The following is a 24,440-nucleotide window of genomic DNA, read 5'->3' as shown; positions in this document are numbered from 1 at the left end:
TATACACAAGATAGCAAAGATAATTATGCTACTAATTTCTACTAGTTTACTGAAAGGAACAGTAAATGCTTATTTTTTGACCAACTTTGCATGCTTATATCTGGTAATCTGAGCAACTACTCTGAGCATATTGTTATATCTGAGCATATTGTTATATTGCAACAATATGCAATATAACAACCATTGTTGAATTCCTATCATCTTGTTTTTTGAAATTTTATACCATTTCTAGTATTTTAAAATTATTTTTATTCTCTTTAAAATAAAAAAAATAAATAATTACATAAGTAAATGATGGATTTTCATAGACATCTCATATTTCTATTTGATCTCCAGGCTAGTCAATTAATCTTTGTCTAACACTGATGTGGAGCTGGCCAAATATACAGGTTATTTTTAAGACACAGGAGTGGCATACTGCCCTTGTCCTGATTGGCTCAACAAATGAACTGTAAGAAGTGAGTTCAGCCATAAAAGTAGTATTATCTTGCACTTTTATGTGGTCAGGTTACAGTATGGATTTTACACATGCACAGTTTCAATCATTATAACAACCCTTTAAAGAAGGTCTTAGCACCTTACTTTTACTAGTAGAAAAAGTGAAGGTTGAAAAGACTAAGGCCCTTGCTGAAGATTGCTGGGTTATTGAGCAGAAGAATAAAGACTAGATTCCCAAGGTTTAGATCACAAGTTTAGGTTCTTTCCACGACAACACAGATATCTGCAGAATCTTGCTAGACTAAAAAAAAGACTAATTTTCCTCCAACTAAAAATAAAAAGAGTATGGTATTTGGTAGTACTCTACCTATAACTGCTCTGTAAGTTGCTTTATTAGTAGTATAGAAGCCTCTATTCCAGATAAAATACCACATCATAGAAACTACGTGGCTTGGCCAGCTCAAATGTCACTGAGATCAATATAATACAATCAGCATTTTGGCATCCTAAATATCCAGCTAAGGCATATGTATAACATGAGTAAAAAGGAACTTTCAAGAGATTTACAGATTCTTATATCTATAATATAAAAATATTCACCCTTTATTTAAAAGAACACAAAGTTTTAAAAATTTTTTATAAATTTCATTTATGATGGGTTATATCCTGAAAAAGCCACCACAAGTGGAAAATGTTGTGAGGTGGAGATGCATCGAATGCACCTAAGCTCGTGAACATTGTAACAAAGCACACTGTACAGTATCAGCTGTTTCCCCTCATGTGAGGGCACAGGGGAGCTGTGCCTCACTGCTGCTGTCCAGGACCCCAAAAGACCACAGCAGTACATACTGCAAACCTGCAAAAGACTGACTTCAAAGTATGGCTTTTACCGAATGTGTATTGTTTGGAATCACCGTCAAGTTGAAATCTGTTAAGTCATTGAAAGTTGCTGACCATCGATTGTGTTAACATCTGTTCTAACTTTAACTTTGACTGAGAGACATGCTGATCTGACGGGTACTGACAGCAGATCTAAGGTTTAAAATAACATTACAGAAACTTATTTTACAGAGCAGAGAGTCTCAGCGGGGAGGATGACCTTACCTGCTGCCATCTGAGAATCACTATGCGTCATGAGAAAGATTACTGAGGGGGGTAGGATACACATGTGAAAAACGTGGCAAAAAAGGTCAAGGAATTACCAAAGTAAAGGTTTTGGTAAATTAACAATACTTAGTCATTAACTCAGAGATACTTGATTTTTGAATTTACAGATTTAATACATGAGGGATTTTTACAGTGACTCAACCCCACCATATAATGAAGTAAAAATACTCACGTAAACACATTATCTAACTCATGTACATTCTTTAGAATGAGAATGTAATGCACTGGGCTGCCCAAAAACTCTAGCAAATACCTTCATATAAAGCCCGGAGAATTTTCTGTTCATTTTCACCTCAGTCATTACCTTCCTTTTATCGAGCTAAGCAGTAGGGATTTGATAACAAGTGGTATAACATAAAAGAAACGGTGAAAAAAATATTACTTTTTCTCAGTTGGAGATAGAAAAGGAGAACAGGAATTATGGTAATAGTAAAATAAGTTTATGCAAATAGAACTATAGGCTGCTGGTTGAGGTACCGCCTGCCTTACACCTCTCTTCACCTAATAACAAGACAGCTTCAAAGGAGCATGAAGCAAGACAGGGTCGACCTGTACACTACACTACTCTGCAGGCAGGAGACTACAAATTTTCTTCTCTTCATACTGGTTATCAAATGATCCACCTGTAGAGTAAGTAGTATCCAAATATTTGCACTGTAAGAATGGGGGGTCAAATGGTAACCCTTTCTTTCACTTACAGAATACCTGTCAAGACTACGAAAGTAGGAGACTGAAGGGGCACAACTTCTTCACATCCACACAATGTATGAGCTCTCTCACTGTCTATGTGCTCAACAGTAACATAAGCTTTGTGAGATCAGATCATTAGTACAATCTTTTGCCACCACCTATCCTTATTCATTAGGTTTACACAGAAGATAAAGCATTCCAATTTAGATTCTACTGATTCCATCAGACTTATAAAAGTTCAACTGAAGCTTAGAAAAGGGATTAATAAAAAATATATACAGACAGAAAAGTGTTGCTAAGAAGTGTTGACAATTATTTGCCAAGTGACATACATGTATTAACTTAAGGTAAAAGAGTTATACATAAATTTGTATTTTATAAAATAAACAGCATATAAGATTTTCAGTGAAAATATGTGTTATGTAATGAAATTGAGAATTTTATGTGAAGGTTAAAAGAAAATGCTGACAATTTTAATAAAAAAATCTACCATTTTTGAAAAGGCAACTTTAAGCATTACAATTTCAAAAAGATTTCAGTATTGATAATACTAAGCATAACTTTGAATTATTTCATATCATACTTAGAAGTATGATATGAAATAATCATTTACTAAGCATAACTAAGCATTTACTAAGCATAACTTTGAATTATTTCATATCATACTTAGAAGTACAGTTTTTTCTCCTGTTTATTCAACTCAAAAGTAGACTGCTTTCCTTAAAAGTATTCACATTCAGATTGTCACCTCCCTGAAATACCAGTCTTTGCAGAATGGATCTGGGAAGACGAAGATTTTTTGTTTGTTTGTTTGTGTTTTGTTTTTCTTCCGGTACCAGAAATTGAACTCACAACCTTGTGCTTGCCAGGCAGGCACTTTGCCGCTGAGCTAAATCCCCAGCCCCTAGATGAAGATATTTTGAAGAGCAAGGAAGAAGAGAGTATGAAGGAGGCATGGATAGGTTTGAGTTTTTATTTTTAATTTGTTAGGCTTTTGGAAAACTATAAACCTTCCTTAAAAACAGTGAACCCAACTGTGAGAACACCTGGTACATACAATATGTCATCTGGGGATTTTTACAGGTCAAAGAGAGATGACATGGAAGAACAGAGAAATAAGTGAACGCAAGTCTTATTTCTACTGTAGTGAGGCTTGAGACGGCCTTGATTACAAGTCAGTTCTGACAAATGGCATCCAGGCCCCACAACATGTACCTCTTGAAGTTGATCGTTACACGTATAGTGCTTTAAAGGGTGATATTAGACTTGCACTGTGGAGTTTTATTTAGTCAGCAAATTCCACAAAACCATGTGTACCCACTGCTCAGCTACTTACTTGAACATTTTTGAGATGCTGATGATAAATGTTATGTCATCATAATTTCCACACCTGTGTAGGAGCCTCCTGGCTTTTATACTTTCTAAACTACAACTGAAGTACAGCTAAGATATATCATCTGTGTTCACAAATACTACCTGCACCCCCATTTTATATCTATTGTTGTGCTAGATAACGTAGAGTGACCAAAAAGCTTTAAAAAGTGCGGTTGTTGGCCAAAAAATAGGGAGGTTGTGCAGAGGAGAAAAAGCTTGAATAGAAGATGAAAATAGTGCTAAAATATGCCACGGATTAGATATCTGTTTCCTGCTGTGTAGTACACATTTAATAAGGTAACAAATGTCAGGACAGTCTTCCAGATTTTAACTTTAGCATGCTCACCCCATAAGATGCTGCATTATGAAGAGGAATTAAACCGCCTTTGTCCTGGGCATTAACGTCTGCTCCGTGCTCTAGAAGGTATTCAGCTACTTCCAGGTTATTGTAGCCTGCTATTAAAGTACAAAAGGTGAACACGTCAGCTTAAGAGAAAAAAATTTACATATACAGACCAGAAAAATGTTACAATTTTAATTCCATTTGCTTCAATAACTAATACTATTATGACACAACTGAAAGCTGTCACAGTAAGAAATTATACTAAATTATGTCAGTCAGAAGCATTTTACTAAGCAGTTCCTTTCATGCTCAGAATTTTGTTCATCTTCTGGTAAACCATACGAGGCACCCAAAAAAGGAAAATAAGGCTTGGCAGCACTGGCGACGCTTACCTGCCAGGTGCAGAGGAGTTGAATTTCTGCCCTGGGTGTCTCTGCAGTTGATATTCTCTGGGGTGCAAAGCTTCTGCACTCTTGCCAGGCAGCCCTTCTTGGCAGCATCCAGCAAGGCAGCATCCCCTCTCAGTAGGTCCTGAATGTCTGTGTCCCCCTCTTTGACCAAATCTAGAGGTGTGTTTCCATCCCTGTTTTTTTTGGTTGGATCTGCTCCATGCTACAAAGAAGTCAAACAAGTGAGGTTTGCATTTTCTGTAGTATCTTTATGTAGTCAGGTAGTATGCTTATGCTTACTCATTTAACTTTCTTCACCTTTAGTCACTGAGGGAAGATACGTATTCTGTATGCATTTTGAAAAAGAGAAGCCCGTCTTGTTTTATTTAATAAATTCTTTACTTAGCAATACAGTGGGTCAGTTTTCTAGCTACTAAATTAAAGCCTCAGGATCAATGCTGCTGATTAAGTGGGGAAGGTGTTGAATATCTTTTACTCTTTACTGTTATATACTTTTTCTCAAGTCTCCCAAGTTGTCACTGGAAACTTCTTTTTACAAATGTCCTGGATATTAATTCTGGCCAGACTTCAATTACATAAAGAGACTTAGTAGGTATCATGAGAAAGATTAGAAAAGTATAAAACACAGAGGTGGGAGAGGATTAATTCTAAATGCCATCAGTTAAAAGAAAAAGGTCTGGCATTTAAAATTCTTTTTAATTTAGTCCTGCCATCTGTCATGTCTTGATTTAAAAACTTTCATCATCTATGCCTATGAAGGAAATGCCAATTTCTTTTTGTATTACAGGTTTGATACAGATTACTTTGGCCGACTGTGGACATAAGGACTAATCCAATTTAGACAATGAAGTCACATGATCTGGATTTTTTTTTTAAATAATCAGTGAAAATAAAAATTATCAAACATAGCAGTTTCCTTAAGACAAATAAAAGTGGTGGAAGAAGACATATCTTATTGGAACAATTTTTCTCTAGTTAAAAAAGACAAAAAATAACATATGTAAGTTTGTACATTTTTATGTCATTTAACTTTTAAAACCCACAAATTATTATTAGCATCACAGAATTACTGGTTTCTACTAGTTCACATTTATCCCCAAAATTTAACTGAATAATTTTTACAGATTAACTTACATTTTAATAAAAATCTGATAACAAGTAAGTTCTTAAAACCGTAAGCGTTTAAATGTTTAATAATGAATGAGTTAGTTAACAATAAAATAATGGTAAGAAATCAGTAAAATTTTTTGCTCTTTGTACCACAGAATATTTTTCTGCTATTAATAGTGTAAGTATTAGATACACAATACAAAGTAAACCAACTCCTTCCAAAACCTACTTTGATGAAATGACCTTAACGAAATTCATTCAGAAAGATACTTCGGGCACTACTCAGAGCTATGTAAGTATCACGATAACACACAAACATTTTTCTGAAAAAAACAGAAAATGGAAGCAGTCACTATAGCACTTACTGTTCCTAACAGAGAAAAACAATTTCAAGTAATAAGAAAAAATAATTACTTATATAACTACGTACTTTTAAAAGGAGCTTGCAGATTTCATATTTTCCTTTGGCTGCTGCTTCATGTAGAGGGGTAAATTTCCATAAGTCCGCCACGTTAACAGAAGCTCCATGCCTCACTAAAAGCTCAGCTACCTCATAGTGTCCATAGGAACAGGCATTATGAAGGGGCACCAGGCCGCTAAGCAAAAGAAAATTATTTTCACCACTATAGCACATAAATTATTTTCAAGTTGTAAAACAAATCTTTGAGTTAAAATGATTCTTATAACACTCTTCAATGGCACCAACTATACTGAATACCCACCTATGAGCTCTATGAGTAATGTCCTTTAGTCTCTTTAGATATAGTCATTTGTTTGTAAAAAAAGACTAACAATTTTAAAAAGTTTTCCTCAATGTAAAGACTTGTCCTCTGTCGATGGGGATGGACATATATGGTATGGTTTGTGTCTAGATGTCCCCCCCAAAGCCTCAGGCAGGCATGGGGCAGGCTTCTAGAGTTTATGATGGATCCATATTCAAACACTGGGATAATGGGTGTGAGTAGCTTTCATACAATAAAAGGGAGGAAAACAGGCTTGCTCTCTGCCATTTCCCATTTTTGTTCTGTTGCTTTTGCTGTTTTGTGCCACCATGAACGACTGCCCTCTGCCACATGCTATTCTGCCTTAGAGCCAGTGGGGTATGGACTGAAACCTCTACAAACTGTGAGCTAAATAAACCTTTCCTTCCTTAATTCTGGATGTCAGGTATTTTCTCCCAGCAATGAGAAAAAAGTAACCAACACAATGTCACAGCCGTCATTATCCTTAAAATACATAAAGAAATATATTTACAAAATAAAGTTCCATCACAATAGAGTACTTTTGTTGAGCATGGTGGCACAAGCCTATAATCCCAGCACTTGGGAGGGTGAGGCAGGAGGATCCTTGTGAGTTTGAGACCAGCCTGGGCTACAAAGTGAGCTCAAGGCCAGTCAGAACTGCACAACTAGACCCTGTCTCAAAAAGACAAAACAAAATAAAACAAAACCAGTGGAGTACTTTCAATTCAGATTTTTACCCTGGCAATCTGAAGATCTATACTACAAAGTCATTGCAGGAATAAGTTGCCAACAATCTGGTTTTATCATCTCTCAGATTTTCTTCCCATTTAGGTTCTACTAATGAAAATTCTATGCTTATAACCAATGGGATTCTACTTATTTGGGCAGGTCCTACCTTCATTTTTGCTTATTTTTAAATTCCTAATGACTCATAGTGGTTTGTGTGTAAAGGTTTAGATATTGGAGTGCCAAGCAATGAAAACTCACAATGCAAGTGATTCTCACTATGAAAATAATGATGCAAATTATAAATTCTCAGATAAGAAAATCTAGTTACCTCCATTTATGCAAACTATTCTCAGGTGACTCTCAGTTCTAATTAAAAAGCATTTGACATTTTAAAAGGACAAAAAGATGTCCTATGAAAAGGGTATATCCAGTCACGTATGGTGGCAGAGCCCTATAATCTTGACAATCTGGGAAGTTGAGGCAGAAGGATCACAAGTTCGGGCCCAGTCTGGGCAACTTTGTGAGACTCTGTCTTAAGAAGGGGGAGGAGAATGAGATGTAGAATCTAAACAAGATGACAGGAATGCAGAAGGGAGACTATTATTTGATAAGAGGAAGGGGAGAAGGGGGAGAGAGGCAGTGGGTAAGAGAGGGCATGGATATAACCAGGATTCATTATGCACACTGGCTCTCCCTGAGGAAAACAAGTGAAACGAGGGAGTGGAGTAAGGAGGTGTTGGGGGGGATTAAAATGTGTTATGTTCATGTACAAATCTGCTGAAATGAAACCCATTAATCTGTATAACTAAAATATACTAATAAAAAAAGTGAGAAAAGGGGGTAAGGATATAGCTCAGTGTGATGGCCCTGGGTTCAATGCCCAGTACCACTGCTGCCCCTCAAAAAGGGTAAGTTCCACTTTAGATATGGCAAAAACAAGGTATCATTAAGTGCCTTTTTAGAAAATGTTTTGTGATGAAATATACTAGGTGCTAAAATAAGCATCAGAAACAAATACTGGTTGCTCCCAAAAGCACTACAGTATTTTGAAAGAGCTGCTTATATTTGAAATATAATATTCAACTGTTATTGAATATTATATTTGATATACCCCTTAAAAACACAATAGTTAATTGAAGCCTAAATTGTGTAATTCAATCCTACAGCACTTTGGTATGTAACTGCACAGAAAGGTGGTCGTTTATTTTGAGATGATATGAAATTTACTCAGAATACAGAAATTCATCTCAGTGAAAATTTCCTTACATTTCTAAGTAGCTTCCATGGCTACTTTAAGCTTTGTCTGGATAAAGTAAAATTATCAAACTAATATAAAGACATAAAATAGTTAAACTAGTAAAAATAAAGTTATTAATACTGATGATTCTGGAATGGATGGCTTCTTTTTTGGGAGATATTATAACATTTTTAATAGCAAAATATGAAATAAAGGGATATAGTAAATCACAAACTACATGAAAACACTCATATAATGCAATAAAATTCTATATACAGGTGTTGAAAGGGTGAGATGAACTATTAAGTACCAGTATGGAGACACACCAAGGTAAATTGCAGAGAACCGCATTACCATTTGTGTTAAAAACCACCACCACCATAGCACATAAATACTGGTACAGTCATTTGAAACAGCTGGAGAATTACATATAAAAATGTTCATATTATATCTCCAGGTGCTGGGCTCATGGAATTTTCACTTTTTATACTGTACCTTTCTATAATGCTTTCATATATGGTTTAAACAAAAAAACATACATACTATTTTTTAATGGGGAAAAAAATCTGACTTCAAAACTACTTCAAAAACTTTAAATAAAATATATGAAGAGAAAGATCCTAAGTAGCTAAATCTGCACTTACCCTTTGTCTTTGGCATGGACGTCAGCACCATGGTGCAGAAGGTACTCCACGACAGACACACGATTGTAGCCTGCCGCGAAGTGCAAGGGTGTAGAATGCCGGCCCTCTAGATCTCTGCAATTCACATTTTGGGGGCTGCAAAGTTGCTTTTATGGGGTAGACACAGAGATACACACAAAGAGAACATTAATATTTATTCATAGGCTTTCTTCTACAATAGTGTAGCAGCCTGAATATGTCATAATTTTCTAATGAATATTTACTTCCAAAGAATAGGTAATACAAATGATACTTAAAAATCACACAATGCTTGGCTTTACAATGACTGCAAAATACTCTTACTATGTGTAGTGTAATTTAATCTTTGTCAACTTTTCCTGGCTCAATTCTTACTCAAATAGAAAAACTCACAATAAAGGAGGTATTTCCAAGCCAATGAAACCTTTCTTCTGCATCTCTGAAAGTCTCTGCTCCCTGAGAGTGCTTATCATAGCATATCTGCTTATGTTAGAATGCCATGAGCTATACTTCACTCAAATAAGAGTAGCTCCCGTTGTCTATAAAACTACAGAGTTCTGTCCCCTCTCATGTGGATGAAACAAGCAAAGGGATCTGGAAAGATTACTTTTCTGCTTGGGCCACTCACTTGGGTCTTTGACACCCTATAGCAAGAAGCCTTGAAGTCAACAATGCTTTACAATAGTGCTTTAAGGGGATGTTTAATCCCACAAATCAAAATCATTTTATTTTTTTGGTACCAGGAATCAAACTCAGGACTTTGCACTTGCAAGGCAGGTGACTGTGCCACTGAGCTATATCCCCGGCACTCAAAATCATTTTAATCACACTCTAGCTTTAACCTTTACTTCCATCTCAATCTGAGCTGTCCTCCAAATTTCCTATCTTCTTTTGTTCCTTTAAATGTTACCATTTCTGCAGAATATAAATTATGAGCTCAATTATGTTTTTTTTAGCAGTAGGAAGCTAAGAAGGAATGAGAGGCCACATCACTGGTGGTGATAGGTAAACTATAACAATGTGTGAATAATAATTTATAATGTAAAAGAACATCACTCTTTCAGTGAGATTATATCTATCTGTGAAGTTAATCAGTATCTTCACTTTACAGATAAACAAACCCAGGCTCAGACAGCTTATGTGACTTATCCTGTTCAATAGTTGTAAGGGGCAGCTTAAAGTTTCAATCTGTTTTACTGATTTTTAATTTCTTGAACTTTTAGCAAAAACATCAAACATCATATATCATTATTCGCTTTCTTAATTATTCAACTTTGAGGAAGTGATAAGAAGAAAGGTAAAGAGAAGATGAAAAGTAGTGGAGAAAACAGTGGCATTTCCAAGGCTACCAAGTATGATGGGAGAGAATTTCTAGGGTATTTGCAAATCTTGCTGTCACTCTTGCCACTGTAATGTGCTATTATGACATAGAAACTAAGAATGTAAAAGATCTTTTTCTGCTCATATACTGAGTAGGAGTGCTATGGTTTCAACGGTTGTGTCCCTCCAAAATTCATGTTGAAACTTAATTTCTAATGCAACAGTATCAAAAGGTGTAGCTATTAGGAAGCAATTAAATTCTGAGGGATCTTCTCTTGTGACTAGGATTAAGGACCTTACAAGAGGCACACATAGCATTCTGTTCTTTTTGCCCTCCTGCCATGTGAAGATACAGCATTTGCTCCCTCCAAGGAATGCAGCAAGAAGGTGCCATCTTGGAAGCAGAATGATTGGTCCCCACCAGACACTGAACTCACTAGAGCCTGAATCCTTAGACTTCCCAGTCTCTAGAACTGAAAGAAGTTAAGTTTCTATTCATAAGTTACCCAGTTTATATTTTGTTATAGCAGCACAAATGCACTGAGACAGGAATATTCACACTGGTAAGATAAAAACAAAAGCCTTAATGTATATAATTTTCATATGACAGGAGGAAGTCTGGCCAGCAAGGGAGAACTCATAAATTCATCAAATCTAGATGAAAAGGCACCAGCCTCTAAAAGTCTAAAGAGCCATTATTACCTGGCCAGGTGAGGCATCTTATAATTTCTGTGAGTCTGTGGCTACACTAATACACAGATAAGACAACTGATAAATACAATTATGTGAATATGATACATATATGAACTAAAAAGAAAGATTATAAAAATTGGTAGTAAGATTCTTCTATGAAGTCTTATACAATGGAAACTGCTCCCTGATGTTGCCTTTCCTCCTGGGTTTTATACTCTAAATGATTATTATTATTTTCACAGTGAATATTAGAAAATTGGGATATGGCAGGGAAGGAAACAACCAATTTTGGGATGTTAAAAAAGCAAAAGCCCATCCTGCTTATTAAGTATTTGCATTTTTATATTTGTAAGTTCTTTGTCTCTCTTGTTCTATTTCTTTTTTTTTTTCAGTTTTAAAAGGTTTTAATTAAATTTTACCCTGGATTTACAGTGGCTACTCATAGGTTAGTTGTCAAGCAATGAACGTCTACAAACACAGTAAGACTTTTGTGCTCTGGGGATGTGATGTATAAAGACTTGGGAGCACATTCAAAATTCAGTCAGATTTCAGATGTCCATACAGTCTGGTTACTTCCAGGCTTTCTTGTCTTTTCCTGCAGGTCTGTGCAAATCCTAGTCAACTGGGGATGTAGCTTTGGAGTTCTTGAGGCTTCTTTGCACATATGCAAAGGCTTCCAGCTAAACAGGATCTGTGGAGCACCCAGATAGTTCTCCTTTGGCTCTCTTGTCTCCCTTTCTGTCTTTCAAATACCTGACTAGCGCAACAGTCTCAGTAGTCTACTGCTCAGTCCAAGTGAGACTGAAAGGACGGTAGCTCAGGGTAGTTCAGCCATGAATGGGCTTTCACCATTCACTTTACTGAATTGCTTTTTCTGCTCATAGTACAAGTGGTATGGGTTTTTTGCCCTCCATGTCCAATGAAATATCCTAATGCAGCAGTGAAATTGCTAGTTTTTATGGTCAGCTCCTCTCTGGCAGCACTATTACATTTCTTTTTGAATGCCAAGACAATTTTATATCCTTCCTATTTTTCATAATTTCAAATTCTTTATTCTGCAAATGGTTTTTTCTTCTAATATTTCTAATACTTTCTAAAGTTCTTGGGAAACACATCTATCAGGCCTGATTCTCCCTTAATTTGTGCCACTTTCACGTATACATTCTATTAAATTTTAAAAATCATTTTATTTACCAAAAATAACTTTGGCCTGTATTGTGAATATATTGTTTAGCAAACTTCAAAGCTATAGTATGTATTTGCCTAAAAATTATATATTTAAAAATGCTGATTATAATAAGCACATGTAGCAATTTTAGTGCTGAGATGATCATGTCATAATGAAGAGAATGAATCCTAACTGCTTAAGGATTTTTTGTTACTAGAATACATTTCAAGTGATAAAAAACAAATACAGTTTTAGATCTAAGAAACTTTAAAAATTTTCCCTAGGGGGTATGACAACTAAAATTTATTTTTTAAACAATAATGTAGACACTACTGTGAGACGGAAGAGACCCTGAAAGTGTCCACATACTGAGACTAAAATAAAATTTCCAGGCAACAGAAATTAGTGCTTATTGTCATCTTCAACTAGCATATGTCATCAAGAATGCTAACATTATTTTGCTTAAAATAATGAAAGTAGAGTTTGCTTCATAAGAGGTGACAACCTAGTTTGCAAAAAGTAACATTTTGCAACTAGCCTTTCTTTCAAAATAATAAAAACAAAGATCAAATCCCAAATAAAAATTATTATCCCTTCTGCTAATTTTATCCCTGAATGAACGATTATTGATGGCAACTGTAGTTTTAGAAAATCAATATCAGAATTTTATCTTGAAAAAAATTAAATCTACAACCACTGTTTCTATACTGCAAATAAAGAGCGACAATGTCTTCTCAGTAAGTATAATCATACAGAAAAAGAAATTTATCATTTATATATAAATAATTCTCAGTGGTTGAGGGATCATAAGAATGCTTTCCTAAAATAAATATGAGAATTTCTGGGAAAAGATCAAGAAATATAATTTCAAATCTTATCCTACTAGTACCTAGACTTGAACTAGTTCACATATTTTATGACTATGACTTAAAAAAATGCTTCAATTAATATAAGGGAAATAAAAACTTTCATGCAACCTGAATATAAATAACTAAAAAGCATGCACATATATGTACACATGTATGTGTGCATATTTATATAGCTATGGTTTAATTGTCATATTCCATATATATACTGGGGAATCCTCAATAGTAAAGATTTCTCCTATCTATAGATCTATTAAGTCCATTTGAAATTTTATTTTGTTTTTATTGTTTGACTTTGAGCAGTTTTGTTTATAAGCTTAAAAATGAATTATGCTGTGAAGCTTAACGGTGCTAACCCAAACATCAAGGACACTGACTTACCTTCACAGTTTCCAAGTCACCAGCTTTCGATGCCTCTAAGAGTCGATAGTCAACATCAGAAGTACGTATAGGTGTGCTCTCTGCATAAAAGAAAGGAAATGTTACACTTGAAAATGTTACACTGGGGAATTACAGAGCAGTCAAGGAGGTAAAATTATATATTGAGTAGAAACAGATTAATGAGTTGTAAATTTCTGATACAACATAAGTACTTCACCCAACCTTTTACAGATAAGAACTATGTGCTTTCTTACTCCAATCTATATATCATCTAAAGCCAAACTGAAATAAATTTTAAAACATACAAACCCTTCTCTATCTGTACTATCCTATCCCTCAGATTTCCTGGTTATAAGTTTGACAGATGGTAGTGAGGAAAACCTAAGACTAAGAGAATGAAAACATTTATGACACATTGGTGTCACAAAACCTTGCCATAGATTTATTACATAAACTCAAGGAAGCTACCTGATTTTTACTATTTAATGTTCAATTTTTCCTTTTTAGCTTTAGTGTCCTCAATATAAAACAGAAGAACTACTCTTGAAATCAGAATAATCTTAGAATGTATAATTAGTGAACAAAAAAGGCCTACTATAGACACTTATTTAATTTACATTTATTGAACGGCTTCAGGGGAATGAAATTTAAAACATCTGTATAATTAGAAGGCATGGTACCAATGCTAAACATAATATAATTAAGTTGGGCTCTTAAGTCAAAAGGTTGAAAATGAGATATTTTGATTAATCCATATAAACAAACCAGAATTCATTGTACTATGTATAACTTTGGATAATCATGACATGTTTCACTTTTGCACCTAAAAATTTAGAGTTGGTTTTCCTCGAAAAGGTGACAAACTAGTTTATAAAAAGTAAAATGCAGATTTAAGACTGCATTATCTTATGATCAAAGATAACTTTTGAGGCTACTGTCCAAGCGGGAAGGTCAAATGATGCTATGAAAAGGTTTTAGACTTTAGAAGAAATACTTTAGTACTAAAGTAGTTTGTTCAGGACAGTGACTTTTACAGAACAAGTTATGAGAATTTTTCAATGGAAGATAAATTATTTCATCAGAGTAATATTTAGCAGATGAAGTTTTAAGAGGGCAGCTCATATAATAAAGTATATTTCTAAAGTATTTCTTAGAAAGAGAATTATCTTTGTTAGTTTATTGAATTATTGAGGAAAGAAACCAGATCCTTGCTCATTTTCCCATTCCTATATATATGGAGAACATTCAGAAAGTATTTGCTGAGTTGATTTTCATGCCATTTTATTTAGCATCAATGGGTACATCAAACCTTAGCTCTTTCTTTGGCTGCTTCTATTATGTTCTTTCCTGTCTCATATGTCTTCCTCCTAATTATGGACAGAAACACTGCACTTATAAGTAAGAATGCCTTTGCATGTGTATTATGTTTCTAAAACGTGATTCTGGCAGTTGACAAAACTCACTGAATAGCCTTTGGATACCCACAGGTAATATTTTTATTTATCCCTTGAACAAACAAAAAAGGGTGATTGTTTATGTATGTAAAGTTACAACTTAGGACATTTTTAGATTTTAGCATTGAGAGATTAAATTAATATGGCTGAGATTTTAAATTCTAAGAAACTTTGAAATTGACCCATTTATTTTCATGAAGACTGACTAAATAAAAGATATAATTTTCCAATGAAAAAATGTTTTATGCATATGTAAGATGCTTGTAAGAACTATGAAGAAGGAAGAAGAGAAAGTAAAGATACTGATTAACATGTTCCTGCCAGCTTGAACCACGGGTAGTACATTCATGACTGTGCCACTGGGTGGCTTATACCACTGCTGGTACAAATGGCTCTAATCACTTTTATCAGTCTCCTTATTAAGAGAATTAATAACAAGTTGTCTGGTGGCACAGTCAAGCATGTACCATCAGAAGTTCAAGCCTTCTGTCAGTGAAAACGTATAAATCATTGCCCAGTAGTGAATGTGTTATATCTTTCAATAGGTTCAGAACGGACATGTTTGTATAGATAATATGAACAAAGTATTAACTGGAGGAAGGTAGGATATATATAGTCCACGAACTTTGTAGAAAGTTACATACAATTAAAAGAAGAAATATCAAAGATAAAGTTAAACAAGGAACACAGGGAAAAGAAGAGTAGCTGATATGCAAAGTACTATATTAGTAAAATATTCGGTAAGTACAGTGGCTTTTGCAGAATATGAAATTAAAGATGTTATCTACAGTCACAGATTGGACATGGGCTTCTAATTTTTTTCCCTCTGATCTTAGTCTGGTTCACCAGAATTTTTAAAAGTTTCAGAGGTTGGGATGCAGTCTCTTATTTTCAAATAATCTCTTGCAGACTGGTTCTTTAGGGTTAGACCACTGAATTGGTGGCAGGGCTTAGCAGTTTATTGCAATGAGTCACTGTAAGTAGGATCCCAATGTGTAGTGTAGCAATCTTAAGTCCCTAAATACTTCTCTGTGGAAAGGATTAGATGAAAGTAATTGTTATCCCACATGAGGATAAATAATCGGAAGAATTCAGCTCAAGATCTAGCCTAAAGAACTACCTGTGACACTAGAAATAGTCTTTTATTTGTGCTGTTTAATATGATAACTGATAGCCATGTGTGACTATTACATATCTGAAGGATGGCTAGTGGCTAAATGATTTTCAATCTGGCTTGTTTTGCTTGTTTGTGTATGTATTTATGTAAGACTGGGGATCAATCTCAGGGCCTTCTGAATGGTAGAAGAATACTCTGTAACTGAACCAAACTTCCAGCCCCAATTTTACCAAGCTTAAGTGAAGTCACATGTGGTTAATGACTATCACACTGGATAGAGCAGGTCTAGAGAAAGCAGTGAAATCTTCTGAAATGCTACTTTAAAATGATGATTCATAAAAATAACTGCTTAGTTTCTTTTTTTACTCTGGCACTATCTGATACAAATACTGCCAGCAGTATACAATGAAAAACATCATTAACATAAACTGACCTAGTATGTAAAAACATGCATGTTTTTAAGGCTGATATCAAATCTGGTATTAGGAGTTATATTTAAAAGAAACTTTAAAATGCTAGCTAGAACTGAACCCTAACAACTTATATATTCTATGTGACTGGTATAGTCTTTTAGGAGTCATTACAGATACATCCTAGAATTAGATTAAAAAATGTAGGTAAAACTGTGAAGATCAGCTGTGCATGGTCCATAATCTATCAATACACAAATTTCTGGTAGAAATAATTTAAACATTACATACTCTTCCAAATATGAAATAGTTCCTATTTTTAAAAAAGGACTTTGTAACAGGTATTGTTACACCATGTATTTCTATTTCTTGTATTATCTTTCTAGGTCAAAGAAGAACATGAAACACTAAACTAAAAACTTCTGCTATGCTCCAAATTAAGCATGTAATTATTTTAATGTTTAACTTTGCAAATAAACTTTAAAGAATTATCAAAATAATTGAAAAAGATTTCAATTATGATTCATTATTTAACTTTAACTAAAAGTCATATTTTAACTGCATTTATCAAGAAGACATTTAAAATCATTATATGAAAAAATATGGTTCTAATCTGCTTCATTTGTTCAATCTATTTTCCTCATTTTGTTAATCATCTTTAAAAATTATGTAAAGTATTATTAGTAATTTTGATGCAACTGCTATATATTTGCCTGATTTATGGTTACAACTTATGGAAACTAACTTAAAACTCTATACTAAATAATTCTGAAAGTATAAGAGAAAAACTTAAAATATTTTAACAAAAAATAAATTTTAAGTTATTAGAATTTATTGAGATGGCAGAAATATTTCTTAATCCAACAGTAATATCTTCTTTAAGCAAATACTCCACTGTTCTGTGCAAAAAGAAAGAAGCAGTCATGCATTTAGTGGCTCAAACTTGAATCCTATAATGGAAAAATTCATTCCTTCAGAGATTGTCCTCATTTTGATGTCCTCATTTTGATAGTGAAAATGCTCTATAGGTTTTCCTTCACTGTCTAACGATCATCATCTAAGATTCAAGTACAATGACTGCCATCTAAGAATAAACTAGAACAAAGAAGGTAAGTCCTAGTCAATAGTTTTCACAAAGTTACAATTATTTTCATGATTAGTGCTGATTCAGCCCTAACAACATATACTTTTCATGATCTCTCTATGCCCTGGAAGGTCCTGTGTTTTTACCAAGTAGCAGTGCTTCTCAACTAGGTCAAGCTTCTTGATGGTCCCTTAAAATTTGTGGAAGCAATTTTGGTCTTCTAGTGTAGTCATGTCCAAGCTATTAACCAAACGTTACAAATTATTTTATTGTAACTTACTGTTATTTTCTCCCTTTATCATTGTGGGAATATTTTACATAGATTTCTGGGAAGGTATTTGTATGTTAGGTCATATCACCGATCATCTTCATTTCTGCACAGTACAGAGGATAACAAAATATTTGCTAAAAAGGAGGTGTTAGGGCTTGTGTTTAGATGACCCCTAAACCTTTATGCCATCATACGTGGGGCTTTTTCAGAAGTAGCTGGAGGTAGACGGTGTGATGCTGGAATTAATTCTTAGCTCAATGCTGGGATCAAAGGCACTGGGATTAAAGGTGTGAGTGTTGTCCACTCTAAGTAATCTGGATAAGATAAAAGGGGCAGAAAGGCCCTGTTACTGTCCCTTGCTTGCTTGCTTTTGGTATCTTCTGCTTGCCATGAACAGGTTCTCCTCTGCAATGCCCCTTTGCCAAGCCACCTGACCTTGTAGCCAGCTGATTTTGGACTGAAACTTCAACAAATTGTGAGAAAAAAAACACTTTTCCTTCTTTATCTTTGGGTGTTGAGTATTTTGACTCAGCAATGACAAAGGTAACTAAGAATTTGATACAGAAGTGGGGCTGTTGCTGTGACTATACTTAACCATGTGGTGCAGGAATCTTTGAGATGGCTTGTGGGAAGAGTTTGGAAAGGTTCAGAGATGCCAACTGGAAAAGCAGAGCTTCTCTGCTCTTCAGAATGCCTTAGGCTATTCTGTATGGGAGAATTTTTCCAGCTTTTCAGAATGCCTTAGGCTATTCTGTATGAGAGATTCTGGTCAGAGCTCGGAAGACCAGAAGGCTGACAGAAATCCTGCCCATGAAGACCAGGTTTGGGAGGTTTCTCCTGGGAAGGACTGCATTGATTATTAGACTCCAGATGATGTGTGTTATGCCTTGTCAAAAAGTTTGTCTGCATTTTGCTTGTGTCCAGAGACTTTGCCTGAGACTAAGATTAAGGGTGGCTGACTAATCTGGCAGGAAAAATTTCAAGGCAGTCTAATACTGAAGCAGTGGCGCTGCTAGTACTATGGGCTCTTAGCCAGACTTATGCTGAGAATCAAGGGCAAAGAGCCTAGCAGAAACATTTAAAATGTTTTGAATTTGTCCAGAAAGGAAGCTCTAGTAAAGCTGTGGACTGCAAAGATAGCGCAGAGGAGATCTTGATTGCTGGGAAAGAACAGGAGAATAGAAAAGATAATGTAAAGGTATCACAAGGAGTCATAGGACTCCACCCTTTGCAGCCTCAAAATTGCAAAAGTGAAAAACTCTGCTTTGAGAAGAAAGCTCCAGGATACCATGTTCCAGAATGGCAGTGGCCTAGGGAACTTGTTTCTTGGGATGTGTTTCATGGGCACTGGACCTCTACAGTCAAGAGAGAAGGAAGCCTGGCTACTGCTCCACCTGGCAGCACAACCAGTCACCATCCATGTGGTGCCGGTTTTAGGCACAAGCAGAGTGTAAGAGTTGTGGGGTTCAGGAGGGCTCCTACCCACATTTCAGGAGAAGGCCTGGGAGTGCAGGCAGTGTGCCCTAAGAGGGCAGTGTGTGAAGCTGTGCACGCAAAGCCAAAGGTGCAGTGAAACCCAGAGGTCTAGAGAAGCCAGGAATGTGGACTGTCCAAGGAAAACTGCAAGGAGGGAGCAGAGTGGGCCCCAGAGAGAAGCCACAGGAGCTACTATCACCAAAAGTGCTGTAGAGGCGGAGCCACCCAAGCCCTTTGGAGTTCACAACTTGCCACAGATTGCTGGGGGTGCTGCAAGTGGAACTGTGGGATTTAATACTTGCTCTACTAGACTTTGGGTTTGCTGTTTCCATTCCTTGCTATTCCTGTTGGTAACTTTTGGAATGCAAATGTTTAATTTGCGCCATTGTATGTTGGAAGTGTTTAACTTTCTTTTCATTTGCACAGGGTTGCAGCTAAGAGTGCCTTAAATCTCAGAGGAGACTTTGGACTTGGACTTTTCAGCAGTGCTGAAACTATTAGGACTTTGGCAACTCTCAGAGATAGAGTAAATGCCTTTCCATAAAAGGATGCGCATGAGTATTTGAGGGGCAAGGAGGTAGAATGTTATGGCCTGTGTTTAGATGTTCCCCCAAAGCCACATGCTATTGTATGTGGGGCTTTTTCAGAAGTGGCTAGAGGTAGACTGTGCAGCACTGGAATTGATATAGTGCAATGCTAGGATCAAATGCACTAGGATCAAGGGTGTGAGTACTATCTATCCTAAGCAACCTGGATAAGATAAAAGGGGCAGAAAGGCACTGTTAAGGTCCCTTGCTTGCTTTTGTTGTCTTTTGCTTGCCATAAACAGGTTCTCCTCTGCAATGCCCCTCTGCCAAGCTACCCTGCCTCTGAGCCGAGTGATTCTGGACTGAAGCCTCTACAAACTGTGAACAAAATAAACTTTTCCCCCTTTATATTTGGGTGCTGGGTATTTTGTCTCCGCAAGGGGAAAAGTAAAGGGCACTGTGTTTGATAGAGTTAAGAACGATTGGGCTATAGGTAGGAAAAAGTAACCATGACTTCTGACTACTAATCTGTAGCCTTCTCCATTTTATTCTTTCAGTTTATGTCACTCTATAGTAGATAAAATTTACAGACAAAATTAAAAAGAAGGGAAAAAAGAGCAAATTTCACTCAATTTCTTTTGTGCCAAATTCTCATTTTTCAGTAGGCTGACTGTGTTACCTCTTCCAATTTTGGGAAGCTAATGCTTATTTTCATATCAGTTTTATATTTGAGTGCCCTCAAAAAACTAATTGAGATACATCATGCTGTGTATGCATGCACAGTGACATTCAGAAAGATTTTATAATTATATTTAAACCAGAAAAATACAAGATTAATTTCATAATGGTATAATTGAATTAAAAATGATGAAAGCATATCAGAATATTATATATATATGAATAATATATATATATGAACAATTAAAAGTCATTATCACAGTGGTGATTTTTAAAATCTTCTCTACCTGACTGATTGTAGAGCTATCATAATTCCAGTTTTTATGTATTTTGCATCACCTTTGATGATGTCAGGTTTTCAATTTTAAGCTATGAATATTAGTATTTTTGCCTCCTTTTGAAACGTATCTTATCCCACTAAAAAAGGGATACTGGGAAGGGCACGGCCTAAATTGCATGCAAAAGCAGCCATAAAAAAATTGGGGCCAAGAAAATATTTCAGAAAGTGACTTAAAACAAGTGGTGTAAAGTTTGAGTATGTCAGCAGAAATAGGACAGAAAGTGGAAGACACAGCCTATCTTTTAACTCACCACTCAGAATCTGCTGTACTGCTTCGTTTCCCATTTGTGCTGCCGTAAAGCCTTGCAAGGAGATGATGGAGGGATCAGAGCCGTAACTCAGCAGGAGGCGGCAAGTTTGCAAGTGACCTGCGAGGGCGGCTCGATGCAAAGCTGTCTGACCAAGGGTGTCCAGTGCATTCATCTGAAAAACCATTGGATAGCACATTGGTAAGCTCCCTTTTACACCTCAGCAAATAAAATCCCTATAAGAGAAATTACCTGTGAAAAGCTTTTTGAAAACTGCCACAGGCACTATTAGTAACTTTTGCTCACTAGTTCTAAAAAAAGAAATCTTACTACCTTTCTCTGACCACCTTATTCAAAATTACAACATAGCCGTCCCTTCCTTGAATGATCACCTTCCTGTCCACTTTCAACTTCCTTCAACTCCTCTTGACAGCAAGAATGTAAGGTCTGAGGCAGTAGGGACTCTCGTCTGGTCACAGTGAAGATGGTCACCAAATACTTTCGAATGAGTGGGTTTAATCACACTTTCCCAGAATAGAAAGACAATAGAACATGTAAGCAAACACTGGCAAAACAGCTAATTATGTCTTCCCTAATTTTAGGAAACACTTGATTATACAGGTTTGAGGGTCCTTAATCTGAAATGCTTGGAACCACTAGTGTTTCAGAATTCATATTCTTTCATATTTTGGAATATTTGCATGTACGTAGGAGAGATCTTCGGGATGGGACCAACACTTAAAAAGAAAATTAATTTGTTTCATTTATACCTTATATATACAGTTTGAAGGTAATTTTATATCTTATGTTCAGTGCACCTACGTTTTGACTGTGACTTGTCATGTGAGATCAGGTATGGAAATTTTCCCTTGAGTCATATTGACACTCAAAAAGTTTCAGATTCTGGTGCATTTCAGATTTCATATTTTCAGATTAGGTATGCTCATACTATAACAGAATACTCTAAACTGAATTACAAGGACATTTAACTTAAAAATTATTTGAGAATTTGGATGTTCCATTTTTTTTTGGTCTTTTTGAGACAGGGTGTTGCTATGCAGTTCAGGTTGGCCTTGAGCTCACTTTGTAGCCCAGGCTGGCCGCAAACCTGCAACAATCCTCCTGCCTCAGCCTCCCGAATGCTGGGATTACAAGCATGCTCAGCTAGGCTATTTCATTTTTAAAACCTTGATACCAGAAACTTTTAAACATTTTAAACTTTTAAAGCTCTTATATAGAAAAAAGAACAACTTAGCTAGTTTCAAAAAAAAAAATTAAACTTTTGATTCATGTTCATAGTTTGGTCAAACCTAACTGATCCAAACCTATCTTCCTTGATGTCCCAGTAAATATCCTCTGTTTCAGTTAGACCGAAGTCCATGCTCATCGTACATGCTGCTCCTTTCAGAGAATCCCTTCTTTCTGTCTTTCTCAATTACAAGATCCCGGTCAATATGAATTAAATATTAGTAAATCTTAACTACTTTATTCTTAAATTAAAAAGTAGAGATACTTCGAGTATAATCTACATAAAACATTTTCTTATAAACTATTCTAAAATGTTGACTATCAAAATATACCAATTTTTGTACTAATGAGTATGAGGTGAAAATCTACTTGAAATGGCAGTGGTTATATTTTATTGCATTTTATAGAAAATTGATAGTAAAGAACAAGAAAACACAGGTATTTTATTAGAATTGATTTAAATGTTTTTGAGAAAAAAAAAAAAAATCAGTTTTTGAGGAGAGCCTATGAGTTTAAATACAAACTACTAGTCTTCAGAAAAATCACAGAGAAGGAGCAGCCTTAGCTGTTCAGCGCTGAGGCTGGCACTTCTCTTCAGGTGTGTGTCTTACCTTCGCTCCGTGCTTATGCAGCACTTCCATGACATCATTATGAGCTCTTTCAGCTGCGACGTGTAGAGGTGTCATGAAACTATGGGGAGAAAGGGAAAGGTAACTTCCTCTCTCGCTTTTGTTGTATTTCTTCAAATTTCAACAACTCTCTCTGCAATCACACTTACTCTTTATTTTTTTCATTGACATTTGCTCCTTTTCTAAGTAATAATTCTGTCACTTGTTTCCGTTTGGGATGTAAGGAGGCCACAGCACAGTGCTATAAAATAAACAAAATTAAGTTAATAACATAAACTCTTATTTAAAAGTAGAAGTCTGAATTAAATAGCATCCGCTGACTATTTAGGACACTGTTAATCACAAAGAGTATCAGAACATAATATATTTTATATTATGGAATGATCAATGAGCAATACTCCTAAATACACTACAAGTATAAAAGTTCTACCAGTTAAACACTTTACACATAAACCTATAAACCCTGGTGAAATTATGATTTTAGCATGAAGAGACTACATTTCTTTTCCTTTGGCCAATGAATACGTATTGAGGTATACTGCTGTGAAAGCATGAGGCACTACCTCTTCAAAGCTACAGGACTCTAGCACTAACTCAAGCCTGATTAGCTGTTGGTCACACAAGTCAGTTATCTCTTAAATTCTTCCACTAATGTATTCCCAGAAGTATGGGGAATAAACTTCTATGCCCAGGGACTGGCAAAATAGCGACAAACTGGAAGCAGTTTGGAAGAAGAAACAGTCTCGGAAATTTTATATTTTACTGTAATAATTACATTAGTTTTTATTCTGCTTCATTTTATGTTAAGGTCTATATTAAAATTTTAAAAATAAAACTACTTAGAACTGAGAAAAATCAGTACTGTTAAAAAAGCAGTTCAGTTTTATTCTGTGGCTTTGAGTTGTCCGGGTATAACGCTGTGCAGTTTGAGTGTACCAGAATCTCAGTTTGACAGACATGTATTTAAGAGTACATGCAGTTGATCTATCTGAGTTAAGAGAATTTTTTAACGTTGCTTTCAGAAGATAATAAATTTTGACCTTGGCGTGCCATATATGTGTAAGAATATTACCGAAGCCTTATGTAAAAGTCTGTGATATAAGTACCACATATGCTTAAATTCTCAATTGAGAAGCAATCACTAACCAGCCCTGTACCTGTGCTGTTATGTGCTCAATGCCATAGAAAAGAAATGAATCTTTTTCAAAGTGTATTAGACAAAAAAATGCATAGGTTTAATGGCAAGTTGTGCAGTCTGGAACACAAATTTGTAATCTTACCACTTTTCTGAATGAATACAACCAGTTACCTGAATAGAAATTGTTCAAAGAATGATGCAAGTATATCTTTGAAAATATTTTAATTTCCTACAAAAAATACAATATTTATCTAACGAACATATAAAAAAGCTTCTAACAAGATTATATTTTGTATTTTATAAAGGCATTGGGTGGGGAAGACAAAGTAAAATAATTTTCAAACTAAGACTGACAAACGTTTATTCTTTCATGCATGAAAAGAATCATCCCCTGAACCAAATGTAAAAACCAATGCAACCAAATTAAAAATTCTTGGCATTTCAGACAGTGAAGTCATTTTGAAGTTTTTGAAATGAAAAACATTATTT

General features: G+C 35.4%; 1 protein-coding gene across 1 annotated transcript in view; it reads right to left on the bottom strand.

Annotated features, from left to right (window-relative positions):
* The window catches only part of Tnks (tankyrase, TRF1-interacting ankyrin-related ADP-ribose polymerase), a 180,948-nt gene that overhangs the window by 28,164 nt on the left and 128,344 nt on the right, over positions 1 to 24,440 (bottom strand). The window contains exons 10-17 of the mRNA XM_005398362.2: positions 22,963 to 23,054; positions 22,796 to 22,874; positions 20,940 to 21,111; positions 13,332 to 13,411; positions 8,886 to 9,031; positions 5,963 to 6,128; positions 4,405 to 4,624; positions 4,016 to 4,125 (exon numbers count right to left, since the gene is read on the bottom strand). Coding sequence (XP_005398419.1) covers positions 4,016 to 4,125; positions 4,405 to 4,624; positions 5,963 to 6,128; positions 8,886 to 9,031; positions 13,332 to 13,411; positions 20,940 to 21,111; positions 22,796 to 22,874; positions 22,963 to 23,054 — 1,065 coding nt within the window. The remainder of the gene's footprint in view (positions 1 to 4,015; positions 4,126 to 4,404; positions 4,625 to 5,962; positions 6,129 to 8,885; positions 9,032 to 13,331; positions 13,412 to 20,939; positions 21,112 to 22,795; positions 22,875 to 22,962; positions 23,055 to 24,440) is intronic.

The sequence above is a fragment of the Chinchilla lanigera genome, unplaced genomic scaffold (genome assembly GCF_000276665.1).
Source record: "Chinchilla lanigera isolate Chin_1 unplaced genomic scaffold, ChiLan1.0 scaffold00062, whole genome shotgun sequence".
In the NCBI taxonomy this organism is placed as follows: Eukaryota; Metazoa; Chordata; class Mammalia; order Rodentia; family Chinchillidae; genus Chinchilla; species Chinchilla lanigera.
Note: the sequence above shows the minus strand (reverse complement) of the source record. Positions and strands in the feature narration are given on the sequence as shown.